Source organism: Oenanthe melanoleuca, chromosome 2 (genome assembly GCF_029582105.1).
Source record: "Oenanthe melanoleuca isolate GR-GAL-2019-014 chromosome 2, OMel1.0, whole genome shotgun sequence".
NCBI classification, from domain to species: Eukaryota; Metazoa; Chordata; class Aves; order Passeriformes; family Muscicapidae; genus Oenanthe; species Oenanthe melanoleuca.
Genome location: NC_079335.1, coordinates 59,764,098 through 59,780,754, shown reverse-complemented (window position 1 = coordinate 59,780,754; position 16,657 = coordinate 59,764,098). Strand labels below are relative to the sequence as shown.

The following is a 16,657-nucleotide window of genomic DNA, read 5'->3' as shown; positions in this document are numbered from 1 at the left end:
AGAAAAAACACATCTAACCAAAATTGGGCAGACTATATAGAACAACAATGTGGCTCTCAAACCATGAGTATAGAGATGGTACTGTCAGAACAAACATGGATGTATCTCCACTTAGTTGTTTGATCATGTATATATGGAGTGCAGTGGGGGGAATTACTCAATTATATGCATGTAAAGGAGAAAAAAAGCAAATAATGGTGGTCAGAAACAACTGGACTGGTGAAAACAGAGTCCAGACATAATTTAGGCAGGGGCTGTTGAGTACATCACCAGCTAAAACAGGCTTGCAGATCTGAATGAAACCCTCCTGTGTGATTTTTCATGTAAGATGGGAAACAGTACATTCATTGTAAGTACACAGGATTACAAAAGAATGTCTGATTCTGCCATGTACGTTATTTCCACTTAAAACACAGATGATATCACAGTTTGGCTGGCTGATGAGATCAAAAGGCAGCAACATAATGAAGATGTTTCATTTAACTGAATCAAGCCCAGGGAAAGAAAGCCAGTATTAAAAACCTTTGTAGGAATACATCAATATAGAAAAGAGAAAAAAAAAAAAAAAAAACCAACAAGATAAAAGAATGTGGAGATAATCAGCAGTTGGCAAACAAAAACTTTTTTTTTTCCTATGCGTCTAACTCAAACATGAAAGAAAGACTTTTACAATACAAGTATTTTAAATGTGTGAATTAGTACACAGCCTAAATGGACAAAAAACAGCATCAACAAAAAATTATCTAAAGTGAAGATTACACAGAGAGATATGCTTCAATAAAAGTCTGAATTAAAAAAAAAAAAAAAAAATCTGGATGGTCTTAGTAAGAGCACTTCCAAAAAAACCCCACCAAATCCCAAAAACTCACTCTCACAAAGGAGCAAAGATATTGGTCTGCTCCCTTTTTCAATACTACTTCTAGATTTGTTAACTTGAATTGCTCTCAAGGGCATTTAAAATTTCCTTTTTTATTTTCCTTGTTAACACGTAGGTATGCAAGAAAGACCCAAATTACTATCCTTGCTAAGAAAATGTTGCAATGTGGACTATATAACTATTACATTAGGCACTAAATAACCCTTTCTATAAAGGGAGGGTATAAAAACTATGCAAGGTGAAGGAGTTTAAGTAAAGCTTTCTTAATTTCCAGTGCTTGAGAACTACTTCTGCAACATCTGTGACTGGCAATCATTGAAGTGCTGAGTTTTAAACTTGGCTCTACTGTATCTGATCTTGCTCTGGGAAAAAAATTACCTATTATACCAAAGTGTAAGAATTAAGCTGTCTGAGAAACCAACGTTCTTTGTTGTCTGAGTTTAAAAAATACTTTTAAAAATTTAAAAAATACAGTGTTCCTGAAGAATTATGACAAAAGGCACTCAACTCTTCAGCCGTGCTTCACGAGACAACAGTTCATTCATAACGCCAAATATTCATAAATTAATCACTCCTTGAATGCAAAGACTGGTTTGACTAGTCCTGCAGCAGCTGTGCAAATATTCCTACAGGTCATCTTACTCTAGATACCTTATAACTGCTTAGGCTTCACTATAATGAGCCCTAAAACCTGAAAGCACTGTGAAATAGTAGGTGTCATTCTGCTTTCTGTTGAAGTAACTGAATGACTATTGTGTATTCTGATGCAAACATATGGCTCAAAGGGTCTTTTTTTGTACAAAAAGTAATTTTTTGTAAATCTATCTTTTAATAGTTTGAAATTAACCAGATTTGTATCACATAATATAAGAGAACTCTGAATTAACTAAAGCCAACAACACTGTGTTTATATGATTTCAAAAACAATTCAAACACTCTGCTAAACTATAAAGATTTTAGCAAAATATGTTTACTTCACATTTAGGGTATGTTCTACTTACAGCAAAGTTGCTCTGTGCTGCATAATGTAGGGGTGTTGCACCTTGACTATCAGATGGGATAGTTCCAAACTTATTTCTTTCTAGTAAGAGATGGACAATCTGTGAATGACCTGACAAAAATAAAATAAAAAACAAATTTTTATCAAATCCTAAAGTCAAGAAAAAGCTTAGTTAAAAAAAAGGTAAAAAAAACTCCTCCAACAAACAAACAACCTAAATTCAAACAAAACAGAAGAAAACAAGAAAACAGACTTTAATAAAAAGTCATATATTTGTGTTGTAGCCATTATAGTTTAAATGTAAGAGACAAACATAAGACTTGATATTTGAACTATGAAGTCTGGCATGTACTTTCTTCCCAATAGTGCTCCAGCACCATTCTCTATATTGTCATTTTTGAGGGGCATCTATAAATCAGAATTACTATAAACACAAAATTTCTTGTAACAGAAATCACTAGAGCTTTTTCCTAAATAAAGAAACCAGCAGTAACTGGCCAGCCAAATAGATATGATATTAATTTTGCAATGAATTGGTTGAATACTTCCAGAGAAAGCCTGTAATAACTCAGTTGAGATGCTGCATTTGAGTGGCAGGTTAGTCAGAAACAGTAAAGTGAGCAAAGGCTGATGAAGATGAGCATTTGTGTATCTGCATTAAAAGACAAGCTAAACCAATGTTGACAATTTCATCACACAACATCTTGTTTTACAGAAAGCAAGTGTAAATTCTTCACTTGGGTTTTATTTAACCAAAATTTCACCTGGGAATGTATAGCAGAATCAGAGGCTAGTCTACTATCAGCTGCTATAAACAAGCTCACACACAACTCCTTCCACAAAACCAGATAAAAATATTTTGAGATTAAAAGCACAACAGTTTTGGAGGATGCGTAAACTTTGTTTTCCAGTCTGTGAATATAAAGACAAATACCGCATATTACCCTAAATTCAACCAGTCCATTCATATACTTGTTTCTGTCAGCATATGCAGCTCACAGAGTATCTTAATGATTTGGTATTTTAAGCAATACTATAAAACCACTCTGATTTTATAGGTGAAAACTCCCAGTACCTCATATGTCAGAAAACCAATCAATTCTGCAGCTTGTTACTTTTGCACAGTTGTCTTGAGTCACTTAAGAATAAATGAAAAGGTAGGTAAACCTTCCTGCTAGCAGCAGACTATTTTTAATGAAAGCATGAACAATTACAGAATGAAGCTGTGCTACAGTTGTGGTCTGTAGCTCTTAAGAACCTAAGACATGGAGGACTAGGCAAGCCCTCTCTTGCAAAATGGCACTTTGAGACTTTATACATACAGAAATATGAGAAATGAGAGAAAATGGTAATTTGGGTCAAAAAGGATGAAGAGTTATGTAAGCATTTTTTTCTTTCTAGGGGTCTTAGGGTGTACAGGAAGGCTCCTCTTTCCTGTTAGCCATTAAGAGAACCCTGGATGCAGAACATCACATTATTCTGCCCTTTCCAACAACAACAACAAAAAGAAGAGATAAAATGTTTCTATGCTATTTCATCTCAAGAGTATGGGAAGTAAATTGAGATTCACTGGAAGAACTTGCTTTGGAGTGGAATCCAAACAGAAAAACCACAGGAGTACTGAGCCTGAAAAAAGATTCCTGAGCTTTCAGGACAGACAACTAGCAAAAGGGAACCTAACTCCATAATCAGGACAGGAGGTCTAGCTATGAGAATAGCTCAAGAATATGAGAATAAGGCCTGAGGGAGTTGAAAAAAAAATTGTATTTTGTGCAACAGAAATTGGTGCAAAGGTGGATCTCGCTCAGCCATTAATGTAAACATTAAAACTCATTTCTTGAGGTCAAGAACTGTCGTTTCTGTTGTACTTTTATCTAGCAGAGATGTAACTTGGCTGGGAGTTTTATCTACACAAAGAAAAGGTAAGAGGAGCAACAATGCTCTTAAGATGCATGAAGCCACATGCAATCCATCACATCTAAGAAAACTTGTGGCAACATCCCTGCACTTCTTTAAATCTCCTGCTGTTAATCTATATAGTAACATCTTACTCTCCTTAAGATCCACATAGAACATTAACTTCAGCTTAAAACCATAACCCTGAAAATGAATAATGATTTACTAACCAGAAATTCCCAAAGAGTTTATGCCACCTAGAGACCTAATGAAGTTCACAAAGTAGTCTGGAGGTCTTGGCACATCTTTCCCCTTTACGTTGATTAGACAATCCATTTTTCCAACAGATGAAACTTGTCTCTTAAGTACAATAAATTTCAAAACACAATAAATTTTGCTTCTTGGATGGAACCAAGTGATAATGACTATTTCTTTGGAAAGCTGATCCTATGACATCTGATCCTTAAGATGCTTCACAATTTCTCTGTTAAAATTCAATATCCCTACATATATGCAAATTTGAGAACACCCTTCTCTCTTTTTTGTTTTAATAAACATAAACAAACTACAGGTATATTGCCACTGCAATTGCAGTAACTCGCTCCAGTGAACATCTGATTCTTGTATTGGCTTTCTTCATCTGCAGTGTCCCAAAGGACCATTGGGATGAAGCCTGTTAAAAGCAGAGGGAGACTGTTTGAAGATTCTTTTATCCAGTGTTTTTTTGTTTCTTTTTCTTTTAAATGGAAACAGGAGGTAAATTTTCTAAATCATATTAATTTTGTGTCTGTCATTTCAAGGGTTGTGTTTCCCTGCATTTAGACCATTTACATTTAATCAGGTTTTGACTTGTTTTGCAAGGATCCAGTTTTTTAAATCCAAACCAAAATTCACATATGCAAGGTTACAATTTACAGAGCATCTGAGTCTCAGGGAACAATCTAAACAGAGAAAAACTCTACACAAATAAAACTCGTTGTCAGACCTGATTAGATTGTCATAACATATCTGATGAAGAGCTTGTACTAGAAGTGTCAATTCTGCCATTTTTTGTTGTTTACTTGTGCTGGCATAATCAGAGTATCTGCAATTTCTTTGTGAGAATCTTCTAAAGCCCCTTATTTAGTTTATGAGGGGTAGTTTAAAAAAAAAACAACTAGATAATATAATCATAAATCCGCTTAACCAGGCAGACAATGTGCAGTACATCACAACAGGCTGAAAGTGAGCATGTGACTCATGATGCTACCATCAACCACCCTGCATTGTAGAGCAGCTCAGCTCCCTCAGGCACCTCACAAACCACATGTGACCACCTTACATACAGCCCAAACAAGGGTACTAGCTTAAATTTGTATATGAAATGCTAGCCAAGTTTATCTTTTTTTATCTTTTTAGATAAAAAATAAAGAGAAGCCCTGATATTTTCTTCAGGCATTCCTACAGATTGTATTGCTTTTATGCTGGGCTGTGAAACCCCACCTCAGACACCACTGCTCCAGAGTATCTGGTTTGTTGTTGTTTTTTTTTTTTTTTTATGAGCAAAGTTGCAAATGCAAGAACAACCTCAATATACTCTAACTGTTCTTAAATCATCAGCATATAACCTGTTGAAGTAATGCACTGTACAATGCTTTAGAGAATCTGAAGCTAATTTGAAGCAGTCTACACAAACAAAACACAAACTTCTAATCCTGGTCGAGCAGAAACCCTTACTGCTCTAAGAGATTAGTTATCATACTGCTAGGCTGGAATTAAATAAAAATCAGAGAAAAAGATTAAACAGTACAGTTAATTAATGACTAAGTGTCTTCAGCACTGTCCAGTTTACCAAGTAAGGCTGCCCAATGGAGGGGAGTTCGAAACAAGTTGTCATAAGATGTCACATTGCAGCCTTCATAGGAGGTCAGGACATCCACAACTGCTACATTCCCATCTGCAACAGCAAAATGAAGAGGAGTTCGTCCTTCATAGTCTTGCCAGTTAAGCAGAGATTCTGTAGGTGCAGCTTCCTTTAAAAAATGAATGGAACAACAAAATTTTAAGAATATTAAATCAAAGAGAAAACCTATACAGTCTTTACAGATGCTTTTTCAGAGAGAGAGACATGGTCCTTGATCAGCAAAATGTAGCTCTAGAACCAAATACTTTTGCTACAGTATAGGCTACTTTCAAGTATTTCTCATAGAATGCTATTTTATACTTAATTATTGTACCAGACCTGATTTCTGGTACCTACCCCATAGTTTTACCAGTCTGCTGTGCAAGTGGTTCCTTAAAGAGATCTTTAAAAGATTAACTCTGACTCTTATGAAAATAACTAGAAATTCTCACATAATTTACAAGTTGAAAATTACATATATATTTTCAGATTTTCTCCAACAACACTTCCCTTTCTGCACAAGTTAATTTTATTACTTTCATTAAAATATTCTTGCATTTTATACCCTTAAAGTATTTCCATAGGAGATATCTACATCTCTAACCGACAGGATAGAAGTGAGAGAGTACTTGTAATAATGCATCTACTTCTAACAGGCTTAATTTTGAATTTAAAGTCTTTCAAAGTCTCATGATTAGTCACTTGATCATGTAGCACAGGCATTAATAGATATAACTTGACTTTTCATTACCTTTTCTTAAAAAATATGCTAAATAACTTTCACATAAGGTCTCTAGCTATACAGTTTTGTATTATGATAGTTTCATCTCTCAAACGTTTTTCTATACAGATTTCACTTTGTGACTTTCTTTTTCAGGCAAGAGAGCAGAACAAGTACAAATGAACATAATCTTAGCATTTGAGAGATCTTCAAATGGCAAATATCATAAAGGCCCTGAAACACGAACTTTAAACTTCACTTTTCCAAAAAGAGAGGTATTATTAAAAAAAGTGGTAAACAATAATACAGTAGAAACTCAGGATGTAGGACACTAAACATCTAGATTAAAAGCAGATTGTCAAAACAAGAGTTTAAGTAAACCAGAGCGAGTGAGTCTGCATTTCTATCTTCAAAAATTTAAATCAGCTCACTGAAGTAATGGGAGCCCTGTGTAGAATTAAAACGGAATGTAGTCCTGAGATTTTTAACTTCCAACACTAGAGGGGATTTTAACCCATGATAAGTGAGCAAAGCAATCCTCTGAAAATACAGAGCCACATTATATATCACAATACTTTTTTGAAAGGGGAGCAAGGTATTGTGTTAAGTGCAGCTTGTTAACTGTTAAAGCAAGTTCCTGACCCCTTTCCACTAAACTAACTGCAATCTTTCCTTTTGACTGCACTAAGTATACAAATTGGCTGTAGAATCACTTGCATTTGCATTATTTGATGTGTAGTAACTATTACACAGAAAACAGATATCTAACATTCAGAACAAAAAAAACCAAGAAGAAAGGAAATTCCAAAATTATGGTTTCTATGCAAATATTAATTGACCAAAGTTGTACATTCAGTATTTCCTATGTAATGGAAAAAAAACCCCTCAAAACCTCCCAAACATTTAGAGTTATATTTCACTGTATTTTCTAAGTGCAGTATGGCTAAGTTAATACAACAATAGTAACTTCAGCTCTGCAATGCCCTGATTCTTTGTTTCTTACTGTTTATCTTCTAACAGTGCCAAGTTAAACACCTAATATTTGGTTAATGTAAAGTTTTCTAGATCTAAGGAGCTACATACTTTGCACACCGTATGTAAATCACAGAATGGTTGGTGTTGGAAAGGATCTCTTTCCAGGCTCTTTAGGTTGAACCTAAAGCAGGTTCAACCAGAGCAGGTTGCACAGAATTAAGTCCAGGTGGGTTTCAAGTATCTCCTGGGAAGAAGACTTCACAACCTCTCCAGGCAGATTGTTCCAAGGCTCAGTCACCTTTCGTCTCAGTAAAGATGCCTTCCTTCATATTCAAATGGGAATTCCATATTTCAGTTTGTACCCATTGCCCCTTATCCTGTTGCTGAGCACCACTGAAAAGTGCCTGGCTCCATCCTCTTAACATCCACACTTAAGGTATTTCTCATTGATAAGATTCCCTCTCAGCCAGGCTAACCAGTTCCAGGTCTCTCAGCCTTTCCTCATAAAAGAGATGCTCCAGACCCCTCCTCATCTTCATAGCACTTAGCTGGACCCTACCCACCAACTCCTGGTCTTTCTTGAACTGGGGAGTCCAGAACTGGACACAGCATTTCAGATGTAGCCCCCCTAGGATTGATCCTCTAGGGAAGATAACCTCCTTCGATCTGCTGGGAATGTTCTTCCTAATGCATCCCAGGGTACCAATGGCCTTCTTGACCCCCAGGGCACATTGCTGGCTCACAGACAGCCTGCTGTGCCCCAGGAGCCCCAGCTCTTTCTACTGAGCACAGCGTGATTCCTCCCCAGGTGCAGGACTCTTTATTTGCCTTTGAGCTTAGATGAGACTCCTCTCTGCCCAACTCTCTAGCCAGTCCAGGTCCCACTGACTGGCAGCACACCATGATCAGCCACTCCTCCCAGTTTTATATCATTAGCAAACCTGCAGGGGTACAGTCTTTCCCCTCATCCAGGTTATTAACTAATAAATGGAAAAAGACTGGCCCCAGCACTGACTTCTAGGGAACACTTCTAGATACAGGCCTGTAACCAGACTCTGTGCCACTGATCACAACCCTCTGAGCTCTGACATTCAGCCAGTCCTCAGCCTACCCACTGCCCACTCAGAGAACCTACCTGTGACAATGTTAAGGGAGACAGTGCCAAAAGCCTTGCTGAAGTCAAGGTAGACAACACCCACTGATCTTTCCTCACCTACCCTGCCAGTCCTGCCATCACAGAAGGTTCTCTTATTGGTCAAGTGTTATTACCCCTTGGTGAATCCATGTTGACTATTAATAACCTTCTTTTCCTTCTCATGCTTAGAGATGACATCCAAGAGAAGCTGTTCCATCACCTTTCCAGGGATTGAGGTGATACCTGTAGTTTCCTGGGTTGTCCTTCTGGCCCTTTCTCAAGACCTTGGAAACACACTCACTTTCCTCCAGTCCTCAGATACCTTTCCTGTTCTCCATGACTTTTCAAAGATGATGGACAGTATCTTAGCAATAACATCTGCCAGTGCTAATTAAATGCTAATTAAGTTGCCCATCTCAGACAAAAAACCTAATCAGTTTTAGATTAGGTATCATTACTGTCAGCCATGTTTTGTTAGAGTCAAAAATTAACATACTCAAAACATATTGGAGTTCACTAATATATGTAGTCACCAGTACAATAACAAATAATCTAAGCAAAACATAAAAAATTGATAAATATTACTCTCAACTAAAACTGCAATCAAAGTTAATATTGCTACACATACAAACCATAATAATCAAAGCATGTGTAACACTTATTTTGATAAATATTTGTTCTGGTTTGAAGGACAGGTATCTGTGGCCACATGGAGCCCAAACCAGATTAAACCGGACAACATGTTGCCCCTCAAGAGAGCTGTTACTCCTGTCTTAACTCTCCTCTTAATGCCCTCAAGCCCCACATTGGGCGCCAAAATCTGTCCTGGTTTGAAGGACAGGTGTCTGCCAAGAAAGGCAGAAATTTTCCTTTGAAACAGAGACCCAAATTCCACTCCCCCCCAAATATTATAAACGTTTGAATCAAGGACTCTGAGACAGAGATAAGGGGGTAGGAATAACAGCTCTTTTACTAATATATCTAACTGTACCAGCAGAAACAACAGCAATTGTTAAAATTACTAACAAAACAGAGCAGATTACTCGGTTCCAGTCCTTTCTTTAGCTGTGAGCACGCTCTCTCTTGGCGGGAGCGGAGGCGGGAAGGGGAGGCTGCGGCCGCGCCAGTCTCAGGGGGGAGCGGCTGGAGCGGGCAGCTCCTCGCTCACTGTTTGGGTTCTGGTGCTCAGCTGTGTCCGCAGAGACTGGAGGCTGGAGCAGGGCAGATGCAGGGTAGGTGATGGCAGAGGGTCTGGCTCTCCTGCCTTTGGCCGCGTGGCTTCAAGACCGAGAGGATCTCCCTCCCAGCTCGCTGGAAACACGAGTCCCCTCCGGAAGCATGAGAGCCCCTCCTCAAGCCGATCCCACCCACCCCTTTTGTCCAGAGCCAGCAAAGATCCGCGGTGCAACCGGCCAGCTCCATTAGCATGACAATGGGAAAAATTCCCCAAATTGACACAGTAATAGGAAAACACTCAACCCCCAACAATATTCAAAAGCATTTACCTGAACCACTACAGGGAAAACTTGTATGTTCTTCCCAAACTTTAATAGTCCTCAAGAGAAAGCAAACTGATAATACGCTTACTTTTTTTCTATTCATAGAGCTCAGCAGGGGGAGCATAGAGCCTACTGCAAAAAGTCATTTTATGAGAATCACTTTTAAGAATGGCTAAACATGAATTACGATAGGCACAGAAGTTGTTACTGAAATTCTAAGTCCACCAAAGGAAAATGTGTTTGAACAAAATGGACAAACAAGAAACAAATGCTTCTTCACTTCTTATTTGCTGATGTAACCCTGACAGCTAATTTTCAAGCCTTCCAGACACACAACAGCATCCTAAATAAATGAATCCTGAAACTCCTGGCTTAAAATCATTCATGTTGCCAAGAAATATCCCCATACTCAAAAGTGTTATTTTTACAAAATGGTGCAGAATCTCCAATGACAAAGCCATTATTTATATTCTAGTCTAAAAGTATTCATGTGTTTCGATTTTTTTGCCCCTTAAATTAAAAATTTCTAGGCCTGTTCCTGCCTACATTCACGAATATAATTTCTTTAGGTTTTAAGTGTGCATGGTTAGCTATAATTGAACTGTCACGCTGTATTAATATTTTAAGCACAATATAGAGAAGAAACAGAAGCTAAACATTTTTCTGTGGCAATTAGAACAATGGAATTGTAGGCAATAATGGAAAATGTGGCATAAACAAATGTCATGTCTCCTACCATGAAATATAAATAAAGAGAAGAAATACAAAATAGACAGAAATTACTAAGCAGTTGCTTCCATTATAAGAATGGAATCTTATTCTGTTCTTTTCTCCTTAAACCTTCCCAATGTTTTTCATGTAAAGCACAGTCTGGAAAGATGGAAAAGGAAGTTGACTGTGAGAGGATTTCCAGATTAGAGTTTCTCCCTACTTCACAAGTTTACTTTCTAGACATGCCAAACTGCATTTTGGTTGTATTTTATGGATTTCAATTTCAGATATAACCAATTTGTGCATAACTGTCACTCCTGCACACTCAACCTACTTTCTCAGCATTCAGCAGAACTCTTCATAACTGTTTATTTTGACAATACTAGTGAACTATGTACTACACAAACATCAAACAGAAAGATGACCCTTAATTTTAGGAATTTATAAACAGGACACAATATCTGGCCACACCCGAAGGAGAGTACAGGAAAACAAGACAGCCTTTTTCAGTACCATAGACTGTGGTTTCGATAAAACCAGCAGGTAAACTTTTGTCAAGTTTTTGTAAAGCAGCACTGGAGAATTCCAAGTAGGATACTAGAGAAAAAATAATTTTCTGGGGAATTCTTCCACAGTGTTGAAGATAACAACATAGAAACAACAGCAGTGTTGTTTTTCATAACTCGGCCAGCAGGCACCAAGGCAGTCCAGAAGCAGACATTGATACCTCACTGCTGTCTGGGCAATGGCACAGTGCTTAGAGAAAGCAAAGACAAATTGTTTGGTTGGATGTAATTAAGAATGGGGAAGCAACAGTGGCACAGACACTTGCCTTTTACACTGCTATCACCACAACGACAGTATTTTTGCAAACTTAAAAATGCAATTGTGTGTTAAGATACAAGATGACAAATTTTCACTCTATGGGTACATCCACTAGAAATACAATGCAGATTGTGAAAAACTATAAAGTTAGAAGACCTAGAGAGGAATAAGAATCAAACATGATGCTTAGACAATAGACTTGGAACTGGGTAATATGGCAAAAATCAGCTAAGAAAGAAGGAAAAGACTGTGAGCTCTGTTGTGTCTGCACTGTGCTGCGAAGCTCTGTCACTTCAAGACAAGTAAGAAAAACACTACAATTTGGGGAGATCTTACTACAGGATTATACTCAGGGCACCATCACCACCACAAAAAGCTATTTATATTCAACAAAAATTCAGTCAACAGACTGATAACCTACTAACATTTCTGTATCATGTATTTTGCAGCATAGCTAAATTATTTTTTCATTTAAACTTATTATTAACTTAATCTGTTAGTAAGCACATATAGACGTAACTAATTGCAATATAAACAATTAAGGTGATGCATGAAAAAGCCTAGATGAAATCAAGAATACTCTTTTCAGCCCAGCCAAAGTGCCTCTATACCACTGCATCCAGCATAAGCAACAAACAGGAGGAGTTGGAAGCCTCCAGAAGAGAGCTATGACCCAGCTGCCACTACTGAAACTAGGTGGGATGCATCTATGACTGGTGTGCAGCCACAGGCTGCTCAGAAGAGACAGGACAGGAAGGAGGGTCAAGGGGTTGCTCTCTACAATATGAGGACAGAGTGCAATGTGCTATCCCTGAGGAACAGCCATGAGCAGATAGAAAGCTGTAGGCAGGAATCAGACACGAAGGCAATAAAAGGACCCTTGTGGCCAGTGTCTACTACAGGCTGCCTGAGCAAGGGGAGACTCCTGACAAAGCCTTCTTGCTCCAGCTGCAGGAGGCATTGTGCTGGAGGGTCTTGTCCTGCTGGGGAACTCCAACCACCTTTTCCATTTTCCTGGAAGTGGCTGACATCTGCCTGCTGATGGGAAGAGTGAATACATTTCTTTTTCTTCACACAGCTTTTGCTTTCTATACTGGGCTGGCATTAACTTCATCCACAAATCTTCTGGCCTTCTTTCTATTTTCTCTGCCTTGAAAGAGGGCAGGTGAGTGAGTGGCTGTGGGGGTGTGAGGCTCTTGTCTGAGCCCAACACACCACAACTTTAAAAAATATTTTCCTTTTGACTACCGAATGTTTGTAGTTAAATACAGAGATCCTTATGTACTTTGCAGCAAGTTTACTTCTCCAGTGTGGCAGAAAAGTAGATACAAAGTTTGTGACAAAATTTTGTTTGCAACAATTTTTTTCACAGCTGGATACAAATTACAAATATATTGAATAAACAGCAGCAACACAGAAATACAATCTCTTTGATGCTGATAGCTTCTCTGAAGCTATTTTTATAGTAAAAAAAGTATCAATAACATTGCAAGATTGTAAGATTGTCAGTGTGATTTGAAAAAAAGCAAAAAAAGGTTTCATTTTCATATTTAAGTTAGCTTGCCAGCCAATCAGGCAGACAGACAAACAAGTCCTTGTAGTTAAAGTACAATCACTATATGTCTAGTTCTGAAAGAACTTTGAAAGAGATACATGCAGATTGTTCGAATGTGACAGAAAATTTAAATTGAGGCCTCTGTATCTTTCCATTTTAGTGAAGCTCAGAGATTTTCACAAAATAAAAATCAAGCCGAGCATACAACTTCATAGTACCCATTATAACTGTCATTGCAGACGATAAACTGAAATGTTGCAGTAAGATAAAATATTCTATCAAGGAAACAGTATTAAATTCATACATAAAATGACATAGAAGTCTCTCGGCAAACTGATTGTGGGCTGACTGATAATTGATCAAATATTTCCCAGAATTCCAACTTGAAAAACCAAATTAAATTGAAATTTTCTGTATAGATAACTAGATATAAACTTTCAAATAATGAAGGAAAGACACATAGCAAAGAAATCAGTGTGCAAAATGCAACTGAAATGAGCACTATGATTGAGCATTTTATCCAGGAAAACATTTAAGTCTTTCCTTTCTCCCCTTACAAGACTTAGAGCGAAGTCATCCACCCCTAGAACCCAAAACAAACTCCTCTCGAGAGAGCAAAGATATTTAGGATTATTTCCTACAAAGTTCTCGATATGAGAAAAAAGCAAATTATTTCAATCTCAAAGGGTCAGTGGACCAAAATGAGAACTCTCAAGAGAATAAAAAATATTTCTATCAGAGGAAAGTAGTAAGGACAGAAAGTGTTACATATATAGCATACTTTCTTACCAGAATACATTTCACTGTGTGGATTGCACTAGGGTCCTTGTTATTAGCTGCCCAGTGAAGTGGGATTTTTCCTTCAATATCAGGAATTCCAATATTTGAATCATGTTTTATGAGAAGCTTCACGTGCTCTGGGTTATTGTAGTAGGCACTCCAATGCAATGCAGTTTGCTGCAACACAATATTCACAAGCTTTTTCAAGACATTGAAAAATTGTTGAAACCTGAAAATTAAAAATAGCTAAAACCAGCTTTAAACAACAGGTAAATATTAGCAAGCTTTTGTCACACTTAAGTAAAGAAGACTGACAAAAAACTGAGCACATTTACCTGGGGTGGCTGAAAACTGAAAATCTGTGAAAATAGGCATTAAACAAAGCTGAACAAGTGGCCCATCTACTTTAGTAAGAGTCTGAATTAAGTCTAAGCTTCACCACCTCATATAAAACCTAAGCTGAGAAGCCCTTGTGCTTAGAATGTAAGTAAGTATCTCTGGTAGGAGACTAACTGCTTTTTATGAAGATTTGTTAGACTATGGCAAGAGAAAAATGTCTATGCCACTTAGCACTGCTATTTGGTGCAGAGAAAATATCTGTGCTTGTTATTAAGCAATGACATCCAAGCTAGAATGATCATCTGAACCAGGCCTCAGCACCAGAGCTGCACTATAGAACAACTGCAGTGATTAGTGCGGTCCCTCTTAAATTTCAAACTCTGATGGGATAACACAAATTAACAGACAATTCTCCACTAGGGGAAGGTGACACTGAATGCTGACACTGGACTTGGATCCATCTTGAACAAAGGTTTTGACATTACTGTCTGTGATGACTCAGAATTCTGAGGTTGAATATTAGTGAGTCTAATGCCCAATGACCCAAGGCAGTCCAATAAAACATCAAAAGGCAATCCATGCTCCTACTGCCAATTCCTGACTGCCAACACAGGCCTTGTCTATGTTCATAACTACACAGCCAAACCAACATGTGGGGGTTTCTTAACGGGCAAAACACTGGCATATTAACAAGTATTTAATTTACCAGACACACCTCTCCCAACTGTCAAGTAACAGTAAGAGTTGTAAGATAAAGAAAAAAAATTTTCCCCAGCTTTCTCACCCTCTCACCCTTATTAAACATTACATGGTGCTTTGATTGGAAACAGAGAAATGCAGGACATTTATGCATAAAGTACAATACTTTGGATTAGCATCCTTATACATTGCCATGGAATGTGCAAGTTCACTATCATGTCCTTAACTTCTCTGTAAAGGAAGAAGGCAAAAAGGAGTCTATTTGTGTTTGTTGCTGCCAGCTGTTAGCCTAGTACCATGGTACCAAGGATAAGATAGCACAGCCTTTTATTCTACTTGCCACTCACTGAAGAAGGGCTCCACAAAGTGCCACCACAGCCTTGTACCAGTAAAAATTTGTAATAAATTAACAAGTGTTATTTATTAAATGGAACTGACCAGTACTCCTGAAAACAGACAGTTGCAAAAAAAGCAGAAACCTTTGGTTACCAGAAGGCCAGTGTAGCCTTGGGTCACTGACTTCTCTCATCTACACCCAGTTTCAGTCAGTTACCCACATGGAAGTAGATGCATAAGACACCTGTTCTCCCTCATGTTCAGGAATAATATTTGACAATTTTGATGTGCTCAGTTGCAGCAAGGAAACTGAAAAAGCTATATGCCCAACAGGGTCAAACAGGTTGGACTCTGTGCCTGAGATCAGCTTTCACCAACCTGAATTCCATTTTTGTGACTACTCATGACATGAACTGGGAGAATAGTGTTCCGTGTTTTGTGGGGAATCTGGCAGCGCTTTAAATACTTGGAAATTTGCTGAACAGTCAAAGTTGCTAAATGGTTTTGGCAGGTTTATGCATACCTTTGTTAATTAATTAGCATGGTCATGAAGTCAGCACGACCTCTCCAGAATGACTGCTGTAATTATAGGCAGTTTTCTAGTGACTCTTATCATTAAAAGATTCTAAACGTGAGGTTTTTCAAAGGAAGAAAAGCAACATAAGCACATGCTATCCAGACTCTAACAAGGATCACAATGTTACAGAAAGACTTGATGGCTTTTGATTCCTCTATTGTTGTAACTACTCTCAAGAAGAATGTCAGTGGAGCCAGTGCAGTGAATTTTGACATCATTAACATCAGGAAAATACTAATATTTCCGATTTGAAGACCTAGAAAAAGTTTATAAGAAATAATTTTTTGCACACAACTGCTTGATGTCAAACCAATTTCTAAAGTTGCTACAAATCTTATAATAAGCAGTTGTCTTAAAATAAGCAGTTGTCTTAAAATAAGCAGTATTTTTACCTTGTTTCTGTCCTGGGTATCCACTTCTCCAGGTGCCATATGTTTTAACAACAAAGCTAAACATTTTGGACTTTTGTGACGTGTAGTTAAATGTAATGGTGTCATATCCTCTAAGTCCTTCTGCATCCAGTTTCCTCTACGAGCCAGTAAAAGTTTCATGAAGCGGTAATTTCCCTGGGTAAAGAAAAATATCAGAAATTTATGTCAGTTTATCAAATCAAATTATGATACTTATATATGTTTTTTGTATTACAGTGCCTAAAAAAGCTTGCAGCAAAACACAGTTCAAAGCTTTGGAAACATCTAATGAACCTAATGAATCTAACATTTTTTTTTGTTAATATGAACTCTTCATTTCTACGTCTCTTTTGCTACTTGGTTTTAGATATTTATATTCCATTAGCAGAATAAGACAGGGTTCATTAATACTAAAAATTCTGCAATATTATCAGAATTTC

General features: G+C 37.6%; 1 protein-coding gene across 1 annotated transcript in view; it reads right to left on the bottom strand.

The window, feature by feature from the left end:
- The window catches only part of INVS (inversin), an 81,069-nt gene that overhangs the window by 29,681 nt on the left and 34,731 nt on the right, over positions 1-16,657 (bottom strand). Inside the window, exons 4-7 of the mRNA XM_056484820.1 lie at positions 16,200-16,373; positions 13,866-14,033; positions 5,605-5,785; positions 1,879-1,988 (exon numbers count right to left, since the gene is read on the bottom strand). Coding sequence (XP_056340795.1) covers positions 1,879-1,988; positions 5,605-5,785; positions 13,866-14,033; positions 16,200-16,373 — 633 coding nt within the window. The remainder of the gene's footprint in view (positions 1-1,878; positions 1,989-5,604; positions 5,786-13,865; positions 14,034-16,199; positions 16,374-16,657) is intronic.